Source organism: Xenopus laevis, chromosome 3S, assembly GCF_017654675.1.
Source record: "Xenopus laevis strain J_2021 chromosome 3S, Xenopus_laevis_v10.1, whole genome shotgun sequence".
Classification (NCBI taxonomy): domain Eukaryota; kingdom Metazoa; phylum Chordata; class Amphibia; order Anura; family Pipidae; genus Xenopus; species Xenopus laevis.
The window spans coordinates 32,608,107-32,635,247 of NC_054376.1; the positions used below are offsets into that span (position 1 = coordinate 32,608,107).

General features: G+C 43.8%; 1 protein-coding gene and 1 non-coding gene across 7 annotated transcripts in view; one reads left to right on the top strand and one right to left on the bottom strand.

Annotated features, from left to right (window-relative positions):
- tet3.S (tet methylcytosine dioxygenase 3 S homeolog) overlaps positions 1-24,307 on the bottom strand; it is a 59,961-nt gene extending 35,654 nt beyond the window's left edge. Inside the window, exons 1-3 of one of the 6 annotated variants that reach the window (XM_018255198.2) lie at positions 24,075-24,307; positions 21,449-22,192; positions 5,434-5,490 (exon numbers count right to left, since the gene is read on the bottom strand). In XM_018255198.2, the coding sequence (XP_018110687.1) occupies positions 5,434-5,490; positions 21,449-21,799 (408 nt within the window). In that variant the 5' untranslated portion in view covers positions 21,800-22,192; positions 24,075-24,307. The other 5 variants (XM_018255197.2, XM_018255199.2, XM_041588174.1 and 2 more) reach the window with 5 other exon arrangements.
- On the top strand, positions 21,100-21,171 carry trnae-uuc. The gene has a single exon. It is a non-coding gene; the product is annotated as a tRNA-Glu (tRNA).
- Positions 24,308-27,141: the final 2,834 nt, after the last annotated feature.

Genomic DNA, 27,141 nt, shown 5'->3' on the forward strand with positions numbered 1-27,141 from the left:
AACTAGAAGAGCTTGTTGCTGGGGCTTGTTGCTGAATCTAGATGCCAGCAGTAACCATGCACAGGAGTCTTTGATCCACACTATTGGCATATAAAAAGGGAACATCCTGCGTAAGTTTATAGCCAGCAAGGTTTGAACGGGCATAAATTAAATTGATCGAACAGCAGATATGAAAATCATCACACAGGAAGTATGATATTAATGAGAACTGTATATATTATTGACACATTGCTGTTCTTAAATCTAAATTCAGTGCCTAGACATTTTATGGCAAAGCTAATAAATGTACCTGGGGCAGTCATATAGTTTCTGGATTGTGCCGGGGGCTTTGCTGCATAGCTCTAGCACGAGCTACTCTTAGGGATGTTGCCAGATAAATAAATGGCGGATACTATGGGATTCATGCTCTCAAGCCTTTAAAGGAGAGTTCAATGGTACTATTGGACAGTTATTCACGAAGTGGGCTATTTGCTGTTTTTCCTGTATGTTATGCTATTGCTTTTTGTGTCCTTGCCATCTAGTGTTGACGTACTAGTCTGTTTCCTTGACAGTTGATATTGTGTTACTGAACACACTTTCTTGGCAGCGGATTACAGACGAGTGCTCTCTGTGATTCCAGCATCTTTTGGTAGTTGCCTGGTGGCTTTAATTCCAGACATTCATGGTAAAGACATTCAATATCTCTGACAGCCGAGGTCCAGTGTTACATATGTAAACTGTTTGTGAGGTTAACAGACTGGCCTGTCACCCAAGACACCTATTTTTCAACTCTCTTGAATTAGACCCTTCAACGGTCAATGTCTGATTTGAGCAAACCAACATTGTGGGGAACATGGAAACTCCCTACAGTTCCATTTAGCCTTGTAGCAGATACAAAGTGGTTACATTTGAACTATATGGTCATATTAAACATTATGACTGCATAACATTTTCAGAAAATACATTTATGACAGCAGGTTGGGACTTTACATCTAAATTAGAATAGAATGGTTTGTAAATGGGTTTCAGCATGTTTAGGGTGGTGCTTCTTGCTTTCTCCGATAGAAGGCTTAAGGTGGCCATACATGGGCCAAGAAAAACTGCCAACAAAGTCGTCAGGTTATTGCCCAGTGTTTGCGGCCCTCCAGCGTGGTCTATAGCTGGTAGGTTTAAAATTCCAGTTGGATCGAGGACCGCATTGGTTTATTGTTGCAGACCTCAGTTCGACCACCTGCATTACCAGCATTGTGTTCCATTCATGGGGCCCTAGACTTTGCCAAACAAGCAGATCTTTGTTTATAGCCACCTTTAGAAAATGAACATTACATGCTGTGATTTCATACACAGAAGTCTATCTAGTCCATGGGCCTCCAGTTGGACACCCATTGCCTCCACATTCTACTATTGTGTAAATCTTTTATACAAAGTGTATATTTAAGCTTTGCCTGTGTTCAATATAGCCTCTTGTGTCTCTGTGACCTGCCGTTCCCATTAAGTATTCTGGACTGGAATTTCTAGATGCAGGGGGCTGTTTGCTGAAAGTGTTAATAGCTCACCTATTACTGGCTAGAGAGAAAACAAATGTTAGTAACAACTGGACAGTCCATGCAGCACCTGCACCAACCCCCAACCTGCATACAAGAGCAAGAAATAGAGGTTTCTGCTGGCCATCAGGGGCACAGTAGCCTTTAAAGGTTGATATATGGTGCTGGGAGCTGTAGCTTGCCAAAACCCATAGGTAGAAAAGCCTCTACAACCTCTAAAAAGCTCTGGTGGTCAGATCAATGTTCAGGTATAGTTCCTGCGAAGCAATCTCGATATTTGTGCTGTATCATGAGAGAATTGTTCTTCCTAAAAGTGGAGTTTTGTAAAACATTGTCCTCCCAATCCTCCCTGCACATCATTCCATGTACGTCAAAGAAAGCCAGAAACGGGTGTTATCTCTTCCCAGATCTGATCTTCTTCAGATCTGACTTGCTAATGTAAAGACTCAGGCTTATGCTGGAGGGGAAGATTTGTACAACAAAATAGCCAATTTCCTCACAGCTAGAGTACAAAGCGTTTACCACACACAATAAACAGTATGAGTTACAAAAGACAAAAGGTTTTACAAAAGATAAAGTGAGATATCGGTGAATGGCAGGTCTTGACTGGAATCCAAAATAGGCCCTGGTACAAAAAGCCCTTTGACAGTCCTCCAACAACCTCACCAAATACTGACTATGATATTTTACAGCAGCCCCAATGACAATTTCCCAGAATCCACAGCATGTCAATCTGGCAATGGCGAATGGGACATAAAGTTTTCTCTGCTGGTGTTTTACTGAAGTGCACGTTTTTGTTCCAAGATCCACTTGTTTCCTCTGTGACAGTCAATGGCTGGTGGCATAGATCTTTCTTCGCTGGTAAAGAACGTGTCTGATTTGTATGAAAACCTTTATACAATATTAATACAACTTTGATATGTTCATTGAACATATTTCAAACTTCTAGCACCTGTGGTCCCGTTCCATGGGCTCTCATGCTTGAGGCAGAGCAGCAGAGACTGGGAGCAATGCTCTGCTCAGAAAGTTATGGCATGGGTAATTAACACTTCTGTGCTGTTCAGACTCGCCCCATGCTACAGACAAGAATGGCTGGCATGAAGGTTGCTATATTTGCTTAGAGCTGTATGGAAGGTGCCTGAAACACCCGACTAAAAAGGGTTTCAGTAGCAACCAAACACCATATGCATGGATCCAAACAAATGTTCCCCAGTAAAAATGGGAAGTGGAGGAGACTTTGTGCTTCCATTTTTAAGGTAGCCTCAGAAGGGCTGATGCTCTACATCAGTGATCCCCAACCAGTAGCTCATGAGCAACATGTTGCTCTCCAACCCCCTTGGATGTTGCTCCCAGTGGCCTCAAAGCAGGTGATTATTTTTGAATTCCAGGCAAGTTTTGGTTGTATAAAAACCAGGTGCACTGCCAAACAGAGCCTCAATGTAAGTTGACAATCCACATAGGGGCTACCAAATGGCCAGTCATAGCCCTTATTTGGCACCCACGCTTGTGTTGCTCCCCAACTCCTTTTACTTCTGAATGTTGCTCACGGGTTCAAAAGGTTGGGGATCCCTGTTCTACATTATGCAAGTGATTTGGGGCCAAAAGGATGGATACCACACAACTGGCCTACACATGATTAGCCATATTGAGTTGTTTTGTTCATAAGGGCTTAAAGTCCATATGTTGAGAACAGTAGGAAGTTGAAGATGAGCTGCTGCCCTTCATCTGATAATTTGCTGACGCACCATGTGTTGTAAGTCATCAGCAGATTACATTTTTAGTTTTGACAGATCATTTGCAAAGTGACAGGGTTGCATAATTGTTTGTTGAAAACTGACCCCCAAACTGACAGGCGTTCCTGCATCTTGAAAAATAGTAAATCTTCCAAAAAAAAAAACAAAACAAAATAAAAACACGTGGCATCAGTGATGAAAAGGTTGTATATAAATACAAAACTGACTGCGGCCAATGCCAGCTCAAGTTATCATACCTTTCTTCCCTGCTGTCTCAACTATTTATTTCAGTGGTAGATTGCACAGATTCAAAAAACAAATTCTCATAAAACATGGAGGTAATGAGAGCAAAGAGATACTGTTTTGGGCAGGGGGTTGCTTGATTTGTTTATTAGGCTCAGTATTTGTGGGAAGATGTGACAGCAACACCCGAAGGAAAAAGAAATCATCAGGAAACGGATGCAAAGACTACTGGAACAGATATTTATAAAGACTGGAGATGTTTGGTCAAAACACCAGCTATGGTTTCTCAGCTATACAGGTTCCTGAATTTGAATAAGTGAGTTTAGGAGATGGAAACCATCTTCAATGTGGCCTTTTAGGAGCCACCATCATTGTCATTCAACTGATATTTATTTAGAATATGCAACATATTTTGCTGGTTGGCAAACACACACCTCTCCCAAGGCCTTGAGTCGTTCTAAGCAGGTTCGAGGCTAAAATCTTATCTATACAAATGTCTTTCTCCTAGACAAATGAAAACCTCTTGGCAATCGAGAGGATTTTCCAAACTTTTGTATTAATTTAGTCCCCAATAATGCCGTCCTGCAGACAGCAGCGCAAGGGAACATTCCCTTTCCTAGACTGGAGTACAGGCGGGAACTGCGTGGTTTGCCCGTAGTATGACGTGTGAGCTTTGTAATGTTTGTAAACTAAAGTCTCACGTGACATGGGGAACTGTGACTCCGCCAGAGACGTCGAAAGAGTGCAAGATCTGCCTGCCAGGAGATGGGTGGCGTAAAAACAGATTTCCTAGAAAGAAGAAGAGGCCCGTTGGTTTTTTTTTTTTAAACCTACACACAGCGGAAAAAGCAGCAAAAAACTCTCTGCCTGGCTATTAATACTCCTGCTTCGGTCTTGGTACAACCTGTTACTTAGGCTGCAATGTATTAACCCTCTGCAGCAGCACAAGTCGGAGAACCAGCGGACAAGGATACGCCAGCCAGAGGATAACGGAAAAGCAGGATTTCCAGGTATGAGCATTGCACATTTTAGGTTGTTTACACTCATACCCATGATCCAAGAACCGTGCACAAAATAAAGCAACAAGCCTCCAACGGCCATGAAGACAGATCGGTGAACCAAATGGCAAAGCAAGTACAACTATTTAGCACAACTAAAAACACTTTATTGGCATTTACTGCTGTTAGCTGATCTGACAAAAAACCCAATGCCCCCAAATTCTATGGGCAGCCGATTGACGGGTTTGTGTATCTTCGTTAAGCCTTCTGGTGACCATGGCTGTTAATTACTGAAGTTTATAAAAATGAAAAATAAATTGAAACCAAGAATCTACATCTGTGTGTAATGTTCACACATGCTGTCTGATATACTTTACTGAACTACAAATCCCAGCATACCCCATTGCCCTAGAGAAAAGCAAGGCATATTTGTGAGCGGAGTATCAACTGGTCTTGCCTGCTTTACGCTTAAAAGTCTACAGCTATCGCAAACGACAAAATGGGGGTGACAAAAGATCAAATGGGAGAGATTGTGTCATGGCCGAATCATGCCAATTCTTTGGTGCAGCGTTAGTATTAATAAATAAGTGCTCTCCTGCAGCAGGGCTAATCCGGCAAATGTATTTAAACGTGCACACATAGCATAGCAAAGCAGCATTATTAACCCCTTCCCTCTGTGTAAAGTACACGGATTATAATCCTACAAATGTTTAAGTAATACTGAGCCATTCCTAATAGCCATTTCTTATCCCATTCCTTTGGCTTATAAGCTTTACTATTCCTTGATCATCCTTCTGCTGCTTATTAGTCTCACTCAGTGTGATTATTTATTTTTTTTTGTGCAAACTTTTCTTTTTCTTTTAAAATCTCCAAAGCAACCGTCCGACTATCATTTGTATTAAACATAACGTTGGGAAGGGGTTAATGTGCACCTACCTTCACATTGGGCACTTGTTCTTTTGCCTGATTCTTGGAGTCGTCCTTATTTACAGCCTACAACGGAAATATTCAAAACAGAAAGAAAAAAATAAAATTAGGGCAAAAAAAAAAAAAAATAATAATAATAAATTCCAGCTTCAACATGCAAGATCACAAGAGGGTGGAAAGGGGCAAGTCATCCTTGAGTGTGTGTAATATTTATATACACACAGATACACTGCGCCTCAAGGGGAGGGTGAGTGGAAAGGAGGGGGCTCAGGGAAAGCTGCTGCTGGTACTAAATTCATTAAAAAGGGCCCAAATGCCTGGTGTCTATAACGCTAAGCCCCTGAACGCCTGGGCAGGTTTGGAAGCAGACAGACCTAAACAATAACCTTTTGTTTAAACAATCTGCCTTCCAGATTCAAAACACAGTTGATTACGGGCAGCCATTTTAGGTCTGCTCCACTGGTGCATTGGCTTTTTTTTTTTTTAACTCCCTCCCTCACTTGCTCATACTAACCCCCCAGACGCTGGGATCATTATCATAAGACCGAGTTCCTAGTAGCTCTCCTTTCCTACCTCCCCCAACACATGATATGTGACATAGCGCCCCCCCTGCTCTTGCTGTAGTACGGTCCAAGCTAAAAGAGGGTGGGGAGTGGGTGGGGGCTGGGTGCTGTAAGGCTGATTTTTTTTTCCTTCTCAACAGAGAGCAGACCATGTGGTTTCTCTACCAGCCTTTCGAGGCTGCCTGAAGCTGCGGACTGGACTATAAGAGCAGATGGAGCTGTCAGACACTCATAGCAAAGGCTACAATGTCACAAAAAATACTGCTGCTACATGAATGTAAAATACATAGTTGTCAGAGAAAGACAGAGATAGATGAGATAAAAGATACATAGAACCCGAATGTTACGCCTCACAGGGGTTCGGTGAAAAATGGTGTAAATTCCGGGAAAAAGTTAAATCCATTAAAGAAACACACAGGAACAAAACGGCACCAGTTCTGGGACATAAAAATCAGGGTACCGCTGTAAATACCACCGAAAGATAGCAGTCCCACGGACAGACGAAGAATAGCCAACTTTATTTTATTCTAACATAGGATTTAAAACCGCCTTATGCATTTCATGCATCAGGGCACAGAATCATAAGCTTCTACCGTAGATAGATAGATAAATGTATACATATCTTTATATATGATAAAAATAACAACAATGGCTCAATTAGCATTTAGGGTGGTGACACACGCTAGGATTCTGGGGAGATTAGTCGTCCATCGACAAATAGCCTCTTCTTCGGGCGACTAATCTCCTTTAAATGCCTTCCCGTCTGCTAGAATGTAAATTACCGGCGGGATGGCGCACGGAGCACTTCGTTTTCTGAAGTCACCCGAAGTTTCCTCGTGAGGCAACTTCGGAAAACGAAGCATTCCGAGTACCATCCCTCCGGTGATTTTCATTCTAGTCGGCGGGAAGGCATTTAGGGGAGATTAGTCGCCCGAAGAAGAGGTGATTTGTCGCTGGGCAGAATCTTAGTGTGTGTCACCACCTTACAATCTAGAAGCCAGTTTAGCAACAAATTATTGATAAAACGGATTATTTCTGTTGCTTTCAAAGAGGAAACAGAGTTTGTATTAAGGCTGTTTGGTCGAGAGATCCTTGGGACTTATTTCCAACTGCAGTTCCTACATATGAGCTCAGGGATATCCTCAGATCACTCTGGCTGAATGGGCACATAAAGTGGGACTACATTTATAAATATTATACACTCCTCTCAGTTCTGAATAGAATAAGTGGGTGATAATTCTAGAGCAATAATTTTGTTTCAATATACTGTATACTGATACTGATACTGATATGGACAAAGAAAAATATCACTACTTTAGATTACAATATTTTATATTATTATATGTATGGAATCTGTTATCTGGAAACCGATTATCCAGAAAGCTCCAAATTACCGAATGGCTGTCTCCCATAGACTCCATTTTATCCAATTTTATCCTTTTTCTCTGTAATAATAAAACAGAAGCTTGTACTTGATCCAAACTGAGATATAATTAATCCTTATTGGAAGCAAAACCAGCCTATTGGGTTTATTTAATGTTTACATGATCTTAGTAGGCTTAAGGTATGAAGATCCAAATTACAGAAAGATCCATTATCCGGAAAACCCCAGGTCCCGAGCATTCTGGATAACAGATCCCATACCGGTATATTATATATTTATACTTTATTATTGTTTATATTACATCTTAAATCTATGCAAAACAATATACCAGAATAGCAGGACTTGTTTAGAGAGGGAATATAGAGTGGGCTGTAATGGTGGCCATAGACACACAGATCCGATCGTACGAATCGAGGATTCGTACGATTTTCGGATCGTGTGTGGCGTGTCCCGACTTCTTTCGTCCGGCGGAGATCGGTCGTTTGGTCGATCGGTCAGGTTTGATTTTGATCCGACCGATCCCGCCGGAACCCAGGGCACATCGTAATCGGATCGTTCGGCCATGCTGCCGAACAATCAGATTACACCCGATATAGCCATGTTTGTTAATGGCATATTGGGGAAAGATCCGCTCGTTTGGCGATGTTGCCAAACAAGCAGATCTTTGCATCTATGGCCACCTTAAGCCCTAAAGCTGGCCATAGACGCAAAGATCCGATCGTACGAATCGTGGATTCGTACGATTTTCGGACCATGTGTGGAGAGTCCCGACATTTTTCGTCCGTCGGAGATCGGTCGTTTGGTCGATCGGACAGGTTAGAAAATTTCTGTCGCCTGCCGATAATATCTCTGCGTGTATTGCCGATCGTACGATTTTCAGTGGGAGACTGTCACTAGTGTTGTCAGACATAAGTATCGTACGATTGCTGTCAGGGGCAGAACATTGGGTGATCTGTTCTTATTTGATCGGAATGGTAAAGACTTTGATCTGAATGGTTAGTGGAGGGTCGGGAGATGGGAAAGTCCGATCGTACGTTGATTCGTACGATCGGATCTTTGCGTCTATGGCCAGCTTTAAGAGGAGCCCCATGGCTATAACATGTCCTTTAGGACGGCACAAAGTCCATATGCAATACTTTACCAAACCATAGACCCAGCTTTGCTACAAATTTAAAATATAAGTGGTCAGGGGGGTCTGGAAGTCAATGGTTCAACATCCCTTCATTCTTTTTTGTTTCATTTTCATTTCACTTTAGTTGCCCCAATCTCTCTCTGGCGCTGCTGAAGTAAAGTACCACTATGAAAGCTGGAAGAGCCCACACCAACTATGGCAAGTGCACGCTTTATTCGATAATAGTGGAAAATGAAGAGGAGATTCTTTCAGGAAAGGTAAGGATAGCAAAAAGGCTGTAGACAAGCACTGGATGCTGCTAGATTAGAGCTAACTATAAAGGGTGGTGCGGCAAAGCCTTTAAATAACTCGCAGTCAGAACAGTGGGAAAAGTTAACCATTACATTGCCAGCACCGAAGCCTGAATCTGTGGAGTTAAACCAAAAGATTATGAAACAGGAAACCTCTCTCAGAAGGAGGTAGGTTGTGGAAAGAAGTGATATGTGTCTGTTTCTACATATCTCTCGTGACAATTCTATGCAACATGTAATGGCAGAAGATCCTCTATATACAAACTGGGTTTTAACAATTAATCCCTGAAGCGTCAGGGAGACAGGGTGAACAAGCGGGATCTGGGTGACCTTAAATGAACTAGGAAAAAAAAGGGGACTCCAGTGCGACGTCACGTGCGTCTAATCCATGCGCAGCTACAGTTTAAAGGAACAGCATATCACACAGCAGGCATGTAGCGAGCAAACCTTCGCCAATGCAGTATGGAAATAAAGATAACTTAGCAACAGGACATATTACTGTCGTTCAAAGTTCAAGCCTAGATCACGAAAAGAGTGACTGACTTCAGTTTATCACGCGTATACACCAAGAAATGTGTTGGCCTGCACTTGTGCAATACTGACTGTGAAAGACACCATAAAGTGGATGGAATAAATAATCATTATTAGAGATTAAATGAATCAACAACTTCCAGTCTAGTTACATGATAATTAAAGAAGTCAAGTGAAAATTAAGGTTTGGATAGGCCAAATCATGTAAAAATAGCTTGGATTGAACTACTAAATGCCGTATAGACAAAAATGCTTAGTGCATTTCTGCAGTCTGTTAGGGCAGAGACACATGCTCAGATTCGGGGTGATTAGTCTCCCAGAGACAAATCTCCTCTTCTTCAGGGCGACTAATCCCCCCGAACTGCCTCCCGCCGGCTAGAATGTAAATCAATGGCTGGATGGCAATCGCTGCACTTTGTTTTCCAAAGTTGACTTTGGGGAAACAAAGCTTTCAGATTGCCATCCAGCCATTGATTTACATTCTAGCTGACGGGAGGCAGTTCGGGGAGATTAGTCGCCCCGAAAAAGAGGTGATTTATCGCTGGGCTAAATCTCCCTGAATCTAAGTGTGTGTCTCTGCCTTAGAGTACTGGTTGAGCCTCTGAGGAAGAATTTTGAACTTAGTACTGGTAGGCAGTGCACACTGAGGCACAAGTCCAAGTCCAAGAAATTGTCTTTCAGCATAAGGGTTTAACTAGATAAATTATACACGTAACAGTCGATAGAGGTTTGGTTGTCATATTGTGGATTCCTGGTTATGCAGTCAGCGGGGCTGTATTCCAGTGGCCCACTTTCAGTGTGAAGGCACCGTTTTTAAACTTGACTCATTTTATATAGTCATTCAAAATGGTTGAAAAAGTTGGCCAAAAGTCTAGGAATTATTTTCCTGTATCCTTCACATATGAGAGATAGGCATGGTGCCATTTTTCTGGTCAACAGCTACTTCTGAAACATAAAGTCACAAGAGGAGAGGCAGATAGAAGAAGTCTTTTCTCAGTAATGATAGGAAACATAAATGAGGCTGCGATCCGACAGGATTTTTTAACATGCCCGATCGAGATCTGGCCGACTTTCGGCTAGATATCGATCAGGAAAGCCCGTCGGATGGCCCCACACACGGGCAATAAGCTGCGGACCAGTGTATGGGGGACTTTACACTGTGTCTAAGTGCAAACTGACTGGGATTCACACACAAGGTGGCCATACACGGGCCGATAAAAGCTGCTGACAAACCGTGTCGTCAGCTTATTGCCCGGTATATGGGGCCCTCCGACGGGCTTCCCCGATCGATATATGGCCGAAAGTCGGCCAGATGACGATCGGACGGGACTAAAAATCCCGTCAGATCGTGGCTGCATCTGTTAGTTGACCCTAGGCCCTAGGGCCCACGATCAGATCAGCCCGATATTGCCCACCTCAAGGTGGGCATATCGGGGAGAGATATGCTCGTTTAGCAACATCGCTTGGCAACGAGCAGATCTCTCCGTGTATGGCCACCTTAAGACACTAAAGCTGGCCATGCACTATAAGATCCGCAATGAGCAGATCTTTCCCAATGTGCCCACCAACGGCAGGGCTATATCCCTAGGGCCGGCCGATTGGATTACTACAAGGAGCATTGGGCTCCAATGGGTCGATTGCCTGAAAAATGAAACCTTCCCAATCGATATCGTGGCCAGATATTGATCGGGAAGCCCCATCAGAAGCCCCCATTCACAGGCAGATAAGATGCAGAATTGGTCTGAAGGACCGATATTGGCAGCTTTAATCTGCCCATGTATGGCTACCTTTAAGACGGACATATACATGCCGATTTTACCCTTGTGTCCAACGAACAATTGGAATCACAATCTTCCGACCACTGACCATTCAGATTAAATCAAGTAGTAAAAGAACAAATCAGACAATGTTCTGCCCGTGACTGCAATCGTACGAAAGTTATGTCAGACAAATAGCAGTGACAGTCACCCATTGATATCGTCAGATAGGCGATGCAAGCAGAGAAATTATCATTAGCCAAAAGAAATCTTCTAACCTGTCCGATCAACTAAACAACCGATCGTCATGGTGCAAAAAATGTCAGGACGATCCACACATGGTCCGAAAGTCATTCGAAACGTTGATTCTTAGGACTATATCTATGGCCAGCTGAAGCCCCATTACCTATGACCAAACTACTATTTCTGCAATAACAAGTAAGATGCCATAAATCCAGGCACCCTAGAGTTCTGCCTCGCTCAGTGCCATCCTGTACCATTGAATAAATGCAAACCTAAGTGTGTGACAGGGAATGAACTACTACAGATAAATACAACTGCAGAGTATTTGTTCATTTACCGTATCCGGGATATTGGGTCATATCCAAAAGATTCTGAACTACCCTTACTTTGCTTATAGACATAGAGTAATGTTTGAGTCCTTGATGCTAAAAGAACTGTCCAAACCCAGTACAGACCCTTTAAACAAGATACAAGCACAAGTTTCTCGTTCTATCACGAAACGCAGCAGCAGCAATCACTGCAGGGCAAGTAGTTTCTGCTGCTGAACTCTGACAAGCCACCTAAATCCTGTACGTCTGCTCAGCACAAGGAATGCACCAGGAGCGCATGACTACTTTATGCCATAGGCTAATTAGCCATGTGAGAAGTGTCCGGACCTCGAGTCATGCACCGCAACATTTCCCAACAGATCCAACTCTGAAAATCTCCAACCCTGCCAGGTCTCCGTATAACCTTCAGCTGCTTAAAGCAACAGTAACAGTAAAAAATTAAAAAGTGTTTTAAAATAATTTAAATATAATAAACTTGCCCTGCACTGGTAAAACGGACTTGTTTGCTTAAGGAATACAACAATCATTTATATAAACAAGCTGCTGTGTAGCCATGGGGGCAGCCATTCAAGCACAGGATACACAGCAGATAACAGATAAGTTCTGAAGAATCCCATTGTATAATACAGAGTTTATCTGCTGTGTATCCTGTGCCTTCATTAATTTAAAAGACTTCTTTTTTGGTGTTTCTGTTCCTTTAAAGGCTTTCACTCAAGTTTGCAGTCTGCGGCTGCATTTACAGAAGCATGGAACATAAATGGCTATTGGCGGAGCATATCATGTTCTTCACGCTTTAAAGGGCATGTAAAGTCTAAAATAAAAAAAGGCTAGAAATGCGGTATTTTGTATACTAAACATAAACATGAACTTACTGCACCACAAGCCTAATCAAACAAATAATTTACACTTTCAAAGTTGGCTACAGGGGGTCACCATCTTGTAACTTTGTTAAACATCTTTGCAAGACTAAGACTGTGCACATGCTCACTGTGGTTTGGGCTGCTTAGGGATTTTCATAAAGCTGCTGTACATAAGTATGATTGTTTCCCTGCTCAGCAGTTAGGGACCGTCTGACAATTCCTATCCACAGCAGTAAATAAAGGGAGAATTTCACTGCATACAGTCAGGTTTCTTATAAAAACAGTACACATTTTTTAATTAAAGTATATTGGAGATAGGTTTCTTTTTCATTAAAGAAAGTAAAAATGGGATATTATTTTTTTACCTTTACATGCCCTTTAAACGGGTTGTTCACCTTTTTTCAGTTCAGTTGTTTTTAAATTGTTCACTGTAAACAAAGACTTTTCAATTACTTTCTATCTTTTTTTTTTTTTACCATTTTCTCAAAATGTAAGTTAAAGTTTGTGTCTTTAGTGCCTCAGTCTGGCAGCTCAGTGATCCAGGAGCAGATTCTGAACTGTTACAATTTGCTACATTTAGTTGATACAATTAGTTGATACATTTCTCAGCAGTATCTGTGGAATATTCACAACTATTGTATCAATTCTAACAGCTGCCTTTAATTAAACTCAGGGATTCTGCTCAGCAGGGACAAACATAACAAATGTATCAACTAAATGTAACCATTTCAAACAGTTAAAGTGTCGGCGACCACCATCCCAGAAATACTTTAGAAGGTGAAAAATGAAGCTTTACACTTCAGTATTAGAAAAACAGTCACAAATAGAAAGTGATTAGAAAAAGTATTTATTTCTGATGAACTATCTGAAACCAACTGAACTTATAAAAAAAAAGTGTTTGAAGGTGAACAACCCCTTTAATGATGAGGGATACAGTCTTAGAGGATATAACATCTTAAACAGTTACATTACCTAATGGAGAAGGAAAGCTGTGGAGGCATTTTATTGCCAATAGATTGCTGCAATAGTGCAAGCTATAACACTATATTTATTCTGTAGAATGTTTTACCATACCTGAGTAAAAAGCTCTAGATGCTCTGTGTTAGTTTAGGATAGCAGTTGCAGTATTAGCTTGGTGTGACATCACTTCCTGCCTGAATCTCTCCCTGCCTGAATCTCTCCCTGCTTACACATAGCTCTGGGCTCAGATTACAGCAGTGAAGGGAAGGAGGGGGAGAGGGGGCAAACTGAGCATGCTCAAGCCCTAGCCCTGGAGGTTTAAGATGAAAACAGGAAGTCTGATACAGAAGCCCATGAGTACACAATAGAAGGAAAGAAATGCTGTGTTTCTTTTGACAGAGGACTCAGAGCTGCATTACTTTGAGGGTTTACTGCTGTATTTATATAGACCTTTCTGATAAAGCTTACTTAATTTTAGCCTTTCGTTCTCCTTTAATGGATCCAGACTGCATACTATATATAAGTTCTCCCTCTTTATTTGCTTTAATTAAAAAAAACTTTTATAAGACACCCATAATAGCATATTTTTAAGTGATTATCAAAGGCTTTCCATGTGAAACTGCTCTGATACATACACTGAACCCTAGGCAAGAAGTTTCAGATCTGGTTTTCCCAATACCAGTGCAATTTAGTTCATTGATAGTTCATTGATAGGAGCAAATGGACAATAGAAGGCTTTAAATAAAAAAGTGAGATAATCCTTGTGTACTTAATTCAGAAGCAGCTCTTCTGCATCACACAGCAAGCCGCACTGCCCCTCCTAATTTCATAATGATCTTCTCAGAACACTGGCTACATGAGATTCAGATTGTAATTCAGATGGTAAAATCAAATATCTGAATTGGTTGAGCTAAGTTTGCCATAAACATGCTACCGGAATTGGTTGAGCTAAGGTGACAATATACACGCCTTTAAAAATTGGCAACCGAGTCCCTAGAGACCAAGTAGGAAGCTTATTGATCCATGTGTGAAGCCCTTAGGGTGGCCTAGCTAACCAATATACACCCACATATCAATTGGGCAGGTCTGAAAATCCTGTAGGGAAATAATCACATTGAAGTGACTCTCTTACAACAGGGTTTTTGTAGGCACAACGTATGATCTAGTTGAATCAGATTTTTGTGCATGGGTGGTCAAACTGGACAGAACACCAGTTTAAACTGGAAAAACCCTCCAAGAAGAATATGTTTATGCATTCTTCTCTAAATATTAGACAAATAAAAAGAGAAAATATGTGAGTTATTTTGTCTTCAACGTGGAGTGTTAAAAAATTGCAAGTTATCTGACCGGCTTACTCAATTCTGAATTATGAAATGAAACATCTTCAAAGACTGTAGTAAGTTACCAGTAAGTTTCTCTAGCCAAGGTACAGTTCAGGAAACTGGATTTAGAACACTGACAAAAGTAAAGCTTGTCTGTTTACACATTAATAGGGCTGCTGAAATTCTACAATCGTTTCCCACAAATCTACTGAAATGATCCATTATTATGCCTTTAGGACACCATAGGCCCTGGCTGGGCTATTTTTGAAGCTTCCTTTTACTTTTGCATTCAGAAGAAATCCTATGGCTTACAGCTTTGTGTTACCGGGACAATTTAGTTCCACCATAAGAGCAAATGGACAATAGAAGACCTCAAATAAAAGAGTGAGATTATCCTGACATTCTTATTCAGAAGCAACTCTTCTTCATCAGCACCACGTGCATCACACAGCAAGCCCACCACTTCTCCCGAAGCAGGACATTATCCTCATTGTTATATGGTTTCTATAGGTAGGGAGCGGACAATAACTGTCAAGCACTCAATAACAAAAGATTTGGGTGCATACTTTTTATAGGACTCTTAAACTGGCCATAGATGCAAAGATCCGATCGTACGAATCATTGTACGATCGGACTTTCCCATCTCCTGACCTGCCACTAACCATTCCGATCAAATAAAGTAGAAAAGAACAGATCAGCCGATGTTCTGCCCCTGACAGCGATCGTACGAAAGTTATGTCCGACAAAGCTAGTGACAGTCTCCCTCTGAAAATCGTAAGATCGGCAATACACGCAGAGATATTATCTGCAGCCATCAGAAATCTTTTAACCTGTCCGATCGACCAAACGACCGATCTCCGCCGGATGTCGGGACTCTCCACACACGGTCCAAAAATCGCACAAATCCTCGATTCGTATGATCAGATCTTTTTGTCTATGGCCAACTTTAATATCATGGATGTGAATTTTACTGATCATGATGCACATGAACAGTAGACTGAGATCCAGTTGGAGTAGATGTACCCCTGGATAACTGAAAACATTCCACAATAGATCTGCTGTGACACTACTCAGTCCGTGGACTGGGCAAGAGTGTGTGTGTGTGTGTGTGTGTGTGTGTGTAGAAAAGCCAACCAAAATTACCGCCAAGCAGAGGCTGTACACTGGGGGATGAGCATCCTAATAATCTTATCCTCCCTTCATTGATTGCCAGACCACCATTTCTGGTAATTGTGCCTTCTACCAAGCTTAACCATGAACTCTTCTGCTTGAATCTAAAGAGAAAAAAGAGCTCCTATGGTGGCCATACACGGGCCAATAAAAGCTGCCGACAGACCGAGTCAGTAGCTTATTGGCCCGTGTATGGGGCCCCCCATAAAAAGTCGGCCAGATCTCGATCGGATGGGACTAAAAATCCGACCGCCTGTAAAGCCACCGTTAGGATCCGATCGTTGGGCCCAAGGGCCCACGATCGGATCAGCCAGATATTGCCCACCTCAAGGTGGGCATATCGGGAGAGATCCGCTCGTTTGGCGATGTCGCCAAACGAGCGAATCTCTCCGTGTATGGCCACCTCTACTTGATTGGGTCCCAGGTAAAGCTCCCCAGGGGAGGCTGGTCTGTTTTAAGCTGGCCATAGACCTGCAGATTTTACCCTTGAATCCGATTAAAGCTTGGACGTCGCAACTGACCTGCTACTAATCATTCAGATTAAATAAAGTAGTAAAAGAACAAAATCAGACAATGTTCTGGCTATGACAGCAATCGTACAAAAGTTATGTCCGACAAATAGAAGTGATGGTCACCCATTGATATCGTCAGGCAATACATGCAGAGAACTTATCGTTAGCCAACAGATATCTTTTAACCTGTCTGATCGACTAAATGACCAAATCGAAAAATGCACGAAACCTTGATTTGCACGACTATATCTTTGCGTCTATGGCCAGCTTTACTGTAGCTAGCAGAGACAATGCTGCTTATGTCATCGGTGTTGCATAGATGCATACAATATATGTCTATCAGCTGCATGTGAGCCTGCATCACCTTACTGAACAGCAATGATTAGGGTGTAAATGGCTGGAAGCTGGGAAGACAAGATGTTCACGCATCTCCTTATCGCTAATGAGTGTTTGCATTCTGCTTGCGACCCCCAGCAGCCCAGACAAGGAGAAACCAGTGAATTTGTGAAATTTGCCACCTCTGATGACAACAGATCAGATTATAGGCAGTAATTTAGAGGCCATGTACCAAAATGCTTTTGTCTGCAGGGTGTAGGAAAGGTGCAATGGAAATTCTTTGCTAGCTATCTATTCACAGAAAGGAGAAAGAAGCACATCAAAGCTGAATATGATATCTTTAAAATGAGTTCGTTGTGTCTTATTGCACCCAAACAGATTTTTTCCTGCCTCTCCACATATTCATTTAAAGGGTGAAGCCATGTATCAGTGAAGCATCCACACCAATGGTGAAGTCAATGAATTGCAGCAATACCATTGGGTTGTTTATAGCATGATTACCATTATTTGTAGGGGACCCTTGGGATTACCAGTTCAACAGAACCACAAGTGATCCCACAGCAATGCAGCTGTTTGATCCAGACATAATCCATCCCCTTCAATGTCAGATTCAATTTACCACCCTTGAGATCCACTTGTCTGGCCAATCAGCCGAACAGGACTAGCGGCACTAATTGGCCAAATGGTACAAAATTCAAATAGTTGGCCTGCGCAGTCAGATAACATTGGTCAGAGTGTGGTCCATTTACTACCATTATATGTATGTGGATGTCTGCATGGCAGTGGCCTGGTGAGAATTTACTGTACCTGTTTAGAAAAATATTTCTGGACAGGTCTGCACAATGTGCATTTCATAAGCATCACTCTCTTTGGCAATGTCACATGGGATAATAAGAGGCATTTTTTCACCAAAACAAGAGGAAGGGTGCTGGAGAATATGCATCACTTTTCCTGATCTATACAAAGATAATTCTCAACTAGTTACTAACCTATCATTCAGCATATACATATTTCATAGAAGCTCGGAGTAAAAGGAACAATCAGGAAACTCTATTGCCTATTTGATATCAGTGGGTGACGGTCACTGCTATTTGTCTGACATAACTTTTGTACGATTGCCGTGATTTGTTCTTTTACTACTTTATTTAATCTGAATAGTTAGTAGCAGTTTGGAAGATTGGGACGTCCAATTGTTCATTGGATACAAGGGTAAAATCTGCACGTATATGGCCAATTTAAATGGGCAGATTAAAGCTGCCGATATCGGCCCTTTAGACCAACGGGCAGCTTATCTGCCCGTGTATGGGGGCTTCCAACGTGTCTTCCGGATCTATATCTGGCCACGATATCGATCGGGAAGGTTTAATTTTTCAGGCGATCGGAGCCCATTGCGCCTCGTTGTAATCCGATAGTTCGGAATATAGCCCTGCATTGGCGGACACATCGGGGAAAGATCCGCTCATATGGTGATGTCACCACATGAGTGCAGGGTCGGACTGGGGGGCTTCGGGCCCACCGGGGCTACTGCCCCAGGGCCCCACTCCGGTGTGCTTCATTGGGCTTGTGCGCATGCGCGCGGCGCCGCGTTTGTGTGCAGCAATACCTTTGTGCGCATGCGCAGATCTTCTATTTGACAGCAACCCCCGACAAAGTGGGGTCACGCCGCCAAACTAAGTAGCGGATCTGGGCTGGCAGGGCCCACCGGGTTTTTTCCCGGTGTCCCGCCGGCCCAGTCCGACACTGCATGAGCGGATCTTATAGTGTATGGCCAGCTTAAGTGAACTTATCACTAAGGTTAGGTAGGATGCACAGCAATGCATGATTAAACAGATGAATGTTCTGCCTAATTATTGTCCTCACGATCAGCAACAGGTGCTGATCTACAAGCAGGGGTATCGTTAATGCAGAACATGGACATAACGACTCCTTTATCTACAGCACCTCACAATTCATTATCGTCCCTGTCAGAACCACAAAGCATGCCATGCAGGTTACTAGAGAGAGCGCGAGAGAGAGGAACTTGTCAAACAGAAAGTGTAAGGCAGATCGGAAACACTTGGAGAAGAATCCACAGCTTTGCTTTGCTGTGCCACCGCATGTTTTCTACAGCGTAACCTAGTGGACCAAGACGGAAAACTGCCCTGCGAGGTAACTTAAGGACATTGCCATTAAAAGGCCTATGAGTCATTATTCTGACGCACTTCAGTGATTGGTCCAGAGACACGCAGCAGTGTCGTCATGATGAAGGAAGGACATGCATGTGAGAAGAGATAAATAAAGGGCTGATAAAAGTAGGGCACTTTCAACCGAATTGTCAGCGAGCGGTGAAAGTGAAGCTAGGATCCTGAAAAGGAGGCAGCGTGACGGATATCAACAGGTTACCAGATCTGAGAAGGCAGAGGTTTCCTGGGAAATAACCCCGTTACAGCCCAGACCAGGGCATCTGAAAATGCACGGAACTTCTTTTACATCCTACGGCTTGTCCAGCTCGAAAGAAATGTGATATGTTAAGAGTTAAACAAAAAGATCAAGATTCAAAGCTATTGTAAGCATCAGCACTTCGAAAAAAGAGCGATTGCTTCCGTACTGGGTACAGAAAACTTAAATATGGTCTAGCGCCGGAACGGAGAGTGTACAGTCCATTGGATGTTGCAGAACTACAGCTCGTACATTCCCTTAAGCATTACTTCTAATGCTCAGAATTATTATAAAGAGCTTTGAAAGAACAAACGTAAAAGGCATAGGCCTAGAAAACCGCACACTATTCGGCTACACATGATTTTTTTTAAATGACAAAAGTTTCAATATTTAGATTTGGTTTACATGTCCTAGAAATAGAATATTTCATTACGCTTCTCCATGTACCCTGTGGCGACATACCAAGGCTTCCCAGGAACGTTTCATAATTTGCAAACAGTTGCATCGACAAGTCTGCTCATGGAGCAATGTGTGTTTAGGCTACATGCTAACATGCTTGCGTAGCCAAATGTGAGCAATTTAAAGAAATAAACTGCTTTGTGCCCTGTTCTTCTCACCTGCCAGTCCCATTTTAAGTCCTTTCCCAAATCCCACTGCACACTAGAGTCCTTGTATTGTTATTTATAGGGGAGGCAGCTGGGAGTCAGCAGTTGCAGCTCACGCCAATGCTCTCCAGCTTGCCTCTCAAGGCTGGGATAGCTTTAAGTGTACATAGTGATCTGGCCAGATTCTGATCACAATGCTGCAAAGAAAGAGGGGAAAAAAATAGTCCCAGAGAAGGACGCACACAATAGGAGCAGTATGTGGCTTGCAGTGGGGGTGGGGAATTTAAAACCCAGCTGGCAGCCATAGGATACGCTTGTCTATACCACACGTCAAGAATCATTCCAGCGAGGGGTGGGGGAGGAAGACAGAGAGGAGTAACGGGGGAGGGCAACTGCAGGCAACACAAAAGAGAGAGGCCTGACCAGTAATCCCAGTCTAAGCATGTTTAACGAGGGTTATCGGTGCCTCACGTATTTCCATTGCTCTGGATTTCATTTTGCAACAAAAACAAACGGGGCGATCCAAAGGATCATAAAGCGAGACAAGGGGGGCTGCACAAAGTTAACTCCAGTCAATCAAACTGCACCGGAGGGGGAACACCGGAGCTCTAGAGCTCATTATACATCATTCATCATCAGTCCCCGTACCAGTAAAACAATCGAGCAACGGTAAACTTCGGAGGCGAAAAGTCTGCTTGGCCCCCTCTCCCTTTATTAATGACAAAAGAGCCGGCTGCTGCCGCACTACAATAACCACAGCCATTTTCTAAGAAACCTGGAGGTAGCGTTTGACGTCTATGACCGCCAGTCAATAAACAGCTGAGTAATGATACACCCCCTCCCCCCCGCACACAAAAATGACTCCTACTAAATGATAATCTCTTTAACATTAACTTATACACCAGCAGAAAATATGAGAATATGGCATTCCAATGCAAAACGTTGATATAGGTTTATCTGTAAGGCAATGAAAGGCATTTCGGGGCTCTCACGGCACAACTGAGAAACAAAAACATGTCGGATTCGCAGTGATTCCCCTCTGCACACAAACACGCCTATCAGTGACTTAGAAACCCCTCCTACACCAAATATGCCGGTGTCACAAAAGGCTAGCACTCACTCACAAAGCCATACATCAGTAGCGACTACGTCAGACTATCTGCAGTGTTGCCAAAGAAGAGACACACTGTGTTTCAGCTGGCACTTTCTATATGGTTATGAAATCTAAGTTTCCCTGGTATAACCTTAGCACACAATACAGGTTCCCATATGGTCTAGCGGTTAGGATTCCTGGTTTTCACCCAGGCGGCCCGGGTTCGACTCCCGGTATGGGAAGCAACTATTTTTCCGCCCTCACAGCTGGGCTTTTTGAAACCATTGACTGGACAAAGACGATGAAAGGCTACTTTTTTGTTGTTTGGTTTTGTAATTTAAAATAGAAGCTTCACAACCCGCAGCTTGCATTACAGTTCTACACTGGTGCTGTCCTAAGGACTACAACGGACCTGATACTTTATGGGCAAATTGGACACATTTGGAAAACGTACGGCAAATCAGGGCTCAGGATCTAGCAAGGACAGAGGAAATACAACAAACACAAAAACCATCTCACCTCCACTCCTTTCAGGGGGACCACTCTTTTCTTTTTGAGCTGCTCGCATTTCCGCATCTTACATATCTGGTGGCTGGTACTCCGGTTCACACAGTTGTAACAGGCTCCACATGGTTCCTTTCTCAGGCATGGCACACAGACCCCACAACGCTTCCTTTTTTTATTGGATTGCTCTGGAACTTCTTTGGCAACGACAGCTGCGCCGTCACCTTTGCTGCCACCACCATCACCATTCGACTCTGCTGGCATCTCAGAGACTCTTAATCTCCCCAAGGACTTTCGGTCATCACAGAATTCATATACATCTTGGGGCAGCACATGTGGAAGTGATGTGGGCTGAGTCTCCATCATAGTACAGCCAATGTAGAGGAGATCCCCAGTACAGACAAAATTTACGATACCAGCCTTGCTAAGGGAGCATGAGGTTATCCTGGGTGGGGGGGTCTGGGTAAATGTTATCTGGTCCTATAAATCAATGGTAACCAGCAATTAAAACTGAAACTCAGCTTCCGTCCCTTCATTTGGATGCAAACCCTTCAGTTGGTTGCACCTTTCTACAGAAGCTCCTTCTAGCGCTCCATGTTCCTCTTCTCCCAGGACAGGCAACGGGCAGAAATCAAACTTAATTGTATCTGGTGGAGATTCCGTATCCTCCACTGACAGTTCATCTTGATGCCGGTAGCGGAGAACTTTTCTCCCGGTGATGCATAAAAGGTTATAAACTTGGCTTTCCTGTATGGCTTCCTAGAAAAGAGAGTGGGACGCATCACTCACAAGCCCCTGAAATTAGCCGTGGTAAGAGGAATGGGGTTATTCTGCAGACTCGGCAAAACATTGCTATGATCGTTCTTCTATGGCGACTGATACATAAGGTTTATAGATGGGTTCATCAATTCTTAAGAACTGGATCGCAATGGGCTACTGGAACAGGTTGCTGACTCTGTTGCTATATTACCTAGAGACTATGCACAGTCAAACAACACTACTGCTGCTGTACGACTATTTTAAAGGATAAGTTAAAAAGAGTAGCTCACACGCCGCTTGTAAATAAAGCACTTGCACGTAACATGTGACGCACACTATTTGGCACGTGTACCCCTGGCTCAGTTGTCAGTGACAAATATGCATGAACATATATTATGTAGGGCAGCTAGAATACATTCACCCCATATTAACACTAGACCCTTGATGTCTTAGAAATGTATGACCCTTCAGATGCAGTGAAACTCCTGGCAGCAGAGGGATGTGGGGGGGGAGTCAAAGGGTTCAAAGAGTTGTAGTTTAACATTGTCTACAACTTCACCGGCATTGGACTATACATTTTTATACACAGTCAGTGCAATGCACAATTAAAGCACAAAGCCACACAATTCATACAGACATGTACATACATCACTAGACAATTACTGCACATTTACATACTGTTTATAGGGAGCTAATAACACTTCCCTGCACAGGCAGTGGGTAACTGTACACACACACACACAGACATAGATCAGATCTTAGCACAAACACAAGGCCATACACAATACTCATGGAATACACACCAGCAGAAAGGCCCTGCACAGGGACACACAGTGGGTGCTAATGGCTCATTATCAGTGACAGCCCAGACCTCCCCCTTGCTTCTTTGTTCACAGCCCAGAGATTTGGCTTCCCTCCCCCCCAACAAAGAGACTCACCCCCCTGAGAGTAAGAAAGGCCATCCCTCCCATCTCTGCACCATAATCACCCATATACACAGTGTGGCAGCCAGGGTTCAAACCTCCACTTGTAATATTGTCCATGGAGCATGAAGGCTGGTGCACACTCGCCAGCAACGCACGCTTTTACATGAGCCCAAAGAGTGAACTGCTAGCCTTCTGGCACAACTAGTTACAGCAACATGTGGAGCCTGGGAATTATTGCCCAAGCACAGAAGGACAGCCATTTGCTCTTCCTGTCTTGTGCACACACAAAACTACACAAGTGCTAAGTGACTGCCCTGCACACACATACACTATACTAACCTTGCTCAGGGCAGGCAGAACCCTCAAACTATCTCCATCCTGCCCTGGCACACAACTGATCCAGTGCAACCACACACACACTGACCATTTGTTATCTACACTGTTCCCTTTTGTGAGTCCTGCAGTCACAAAATACATATGTACTGTCTGTAGCAACTGTTCCATCCACAAAATCAATTATGAGCAACACACAACCCCTCTAAATTTGCATAAGTCCTGTACTTATTATTCCTGTAGCATTCACAAAAATTCCCTTCTGTCCAGCAGGCATTCTGCATTCACACAAAAAACACACACTCTACTAATCACTCCCTCCACAAAATCAATTCTGTCCCATACTCACTATTATTTCAGTCTTCACAGAATACCCTTCTGTCCAGCTCAAGGCTCTTCATGCATACAATGTTTTGTACTTTACATTTCTCTTCCACAAAATCAGCCACAAAACGCACGGACCAAGGAGGGATCCCCAGTAAGCAGATGCGGTTCTAGTGCGTGACAGACAGAGACAGAGACAGAGAGAGAGGGGCATGTACAGTATCACATGCAAAATACACCCACGTGTGCTGAGGCCAAAGTGAGAGGAAGAGACAGGAGAGCCGGGAGCCCTCACTCACCTTGTGTGCGGCGCCTCTGTGAGCTCTGGGCACTGGGGAGAGAAGGGAGGGGAGCGCACGCCGCACAGATGTGGAGCAAACAAAAGGGAAGTGAGGGACAAACACAAAAATGCGAAGTGGAGTAGAAAGGGATCCGGAGCTCACTGACAGACACAGGGAGAGCAGCCAGAGCTGAGAGGGAGGGAGTAGCTAGAGAGTAAAGCAGAGCTGCAGCAGCCGGCGGCACAATAGTCACACAGAGCAGGAGGAGAGCCTGAGTCCATTTCATACATGCGACACTGCCGCCAAGAGGAGTCGGGGCATGAACTTTGTACAGAAAGGGGCATGTGGGTTGTGTGTGTGAGTGTGTGTGTGTGTGTGTGTGTGTGTATATATATATATATATCCCCAGTTGGAACCTATAAGGATGATGTTCTTGTAGCTGAGCCCCATGTCACAGTCACCAAGGAGACTTCCCTCAGGGCAGTGACTATTCTAAAGGGCACGTTTATAAAGGATGGTCAGACACAGACACATGGCAGTAGAGTAGTGGCAGCTGGAGAATAGGGACACTGCAGAGCATTCAAATGTAAATGGCAAAAATGTTTTTTTTTATAAAAGTGAAAAAAATCTTTATTAGGCCACGTGTAAGCCTGACGCGTTTCATGCCTGAGGTGGCATAGCCTATGAGTAAGTGCCCACCTCAGGCAGGAAATGCATCAGGCTTACGCATGGCCTAATAAAGATTTTTTTTACTACAGGATGATCTCTTACTACATTTTGATTGCCCCCCCCCCAGTATGTCACAATGAGGGATAGGGGTGAGCACAGGGGCGATTCTAGCCATTATGCCGCCTGAGGTTGCCTTCTTTTGCCACCCCCACCCCTCCCCACAGCACTCACCTTTAGAGCGCCAGTCCATGTCACTTAGTGCAGAGAGCGCAATTGCGCTCTCTGCACTAGAAGAGACAAATTTCCAGGTTGAAAAGTGGAAATTCTGCTCTTAGTTACCAGGAGCGGCATTTTTGCCGCCTGAGGCAAGTAGCTCAACTCGCTCTCATTGGTGGAGCACCCCTGGATGAGCACCCATAGTTCCTGGCAGGGAGCTGGCCTGTCCAATAAGCTGCCACATCTGGAGGGGCAAAGCTGGCAGCTTACATTGACCGATATATGGACAGCTTTTTAATTCTCCCTCCTTATGTACATGGGATGCCTCTCCTCCTATATCTATATAGTGTATATTACCCCTTCTCTGACTGTACAAAAAATGTCACCCCTCCATAATGTACACTTTACCCTCCCACACTATACACTGAATATCTCCTCCTCCCCAAATCCACATAGTTTATATCAACTCCCCCCCCCCCCAATAACGGTTGTGTAGACATCTATTCTGCACATGGTGCAGATCACACTGCAGTCTATGCACAGCTGCACCCTGCTGCTCTACTCTCCCTCCTATGTTTACCTGTTTAGCCCCACCACCCCCACCCACAGCTTGCACCATGCTCACAATGAAAATAGCCACTCACACAAGCAAATCAACACTTAGTGCAATGATTAGCCAAGATAATGATAGGAGGAAGGGACCACTGTGTTGCTAAGGGTGATGGATGAATGCAGATTTGTATATAACATATATGTACATGTTTCTATAAGGCAGGGGATGCGCAACTGTCCTGATGTCACATTAATTCACCCCCTCGACTTTGCCCGTCAGCCTGGCATATGCTAGAAGAGGAGTTTATACTTTTTTCAGTGAACCCAAATTAAGCCAATCAATCAGTGTAAGGGCCCGAGGGCTCAGTAGTAGTGCGGACCAAGGAGGAGGCAGGTAGTCGCCGAGTTCGTAGTACAGAAGGATCAGGCAAGAGAATAGTCGTGGTTCAGGCAAAAGGTTCAGTCCAGGCAGCAAAGGGTCAATCCGAATAACAGGCAAGGTAGGTACACAGGAAATCAGGCAATAATATCACACCCAGGAATTCACGAAGATAAACCTATACTTGGGCAAGGTCTGTAATGTCCAAGGGGTTTAATTAGGCAGAATTGGCGCCAAAGTTTGGGCGCAATGACGTCATGACACTGACGCCGGCGTCAAGACGCTGGCGTCAGGATGCTGACGCACGTTCCGACGCCGGCGACCATTCCGTCGCCGGCGACCAATCGGCGGGCAAGGAGAAGCTGACGTCAACATGCTGCGACCGGCAGGATCCACATGGGGAAGCAAGGAGTCGCCATCTTGGACGCCGCCATCTTGGATGCCGTGGCCATCTTGGAGGTGAGTAACTTCAGTTTCCATTACATTACCCCGTTCCTTAGGGGGGGCCTCAGGACCACCAAGACTGGGACTGGAAGGAAATTGTTTGCGGAATCTTCGGATAAGAAGAGGAGCATGGACGTCCGAATTTTTCACCCAGGAGCACTCCTCAGGACCAAACCCCTTCCACTCAATTAAATATTGTAACACGCCCCTAGAAATCCGTGAGTCCAGAATTCTCTTGACTTCAAACTCCTGGTGCCCATCAACAAGAACAGAAGTAGGAGAGGAAGAAGAAGAAGAATTTGTTGCAGGCTTGAGGAGAGACACATGGAAGACATTAGGAACCCGCATCTCAGGAGGAAGTTGAAGACGAACTGCCACAGGATTAACAATCTCAATAATAGGAAAAGGACCGATGAATTTGGGGCCGAGCTTGGGAGTAGGAACTCTGAGACGGATGTTTCGAGTAGAAAGCCAGACTCTGTCACCGAGATTATATTGAGGAGACGAAATTCTTTTCCTGTCAGCGAATTTCTTCTGAGAAAGAGAACTCTTTTCCAAATTAGCCTTGGTGGCGACCCAGATAGCGAGCATGTGAGCGGCTTGATCATTGGCAGCAGGAACGTCAGTAAGAAGAAGATCTTGAGGAAATGCTAGAGGATTCAGCCCATAGACACAAAAGAATGGAGATTTCTCTGAAGAGGCGTGCATAGCATTGTTGTGAGCAAATTCTGCCCAAGGGAGAAGATCTGCCCAGTCGTCCTGACACAAAGACACATGGCAACGAAGAAATTGTTCTAACGCCTGGTTGACTCTCTCTGCCGCTCC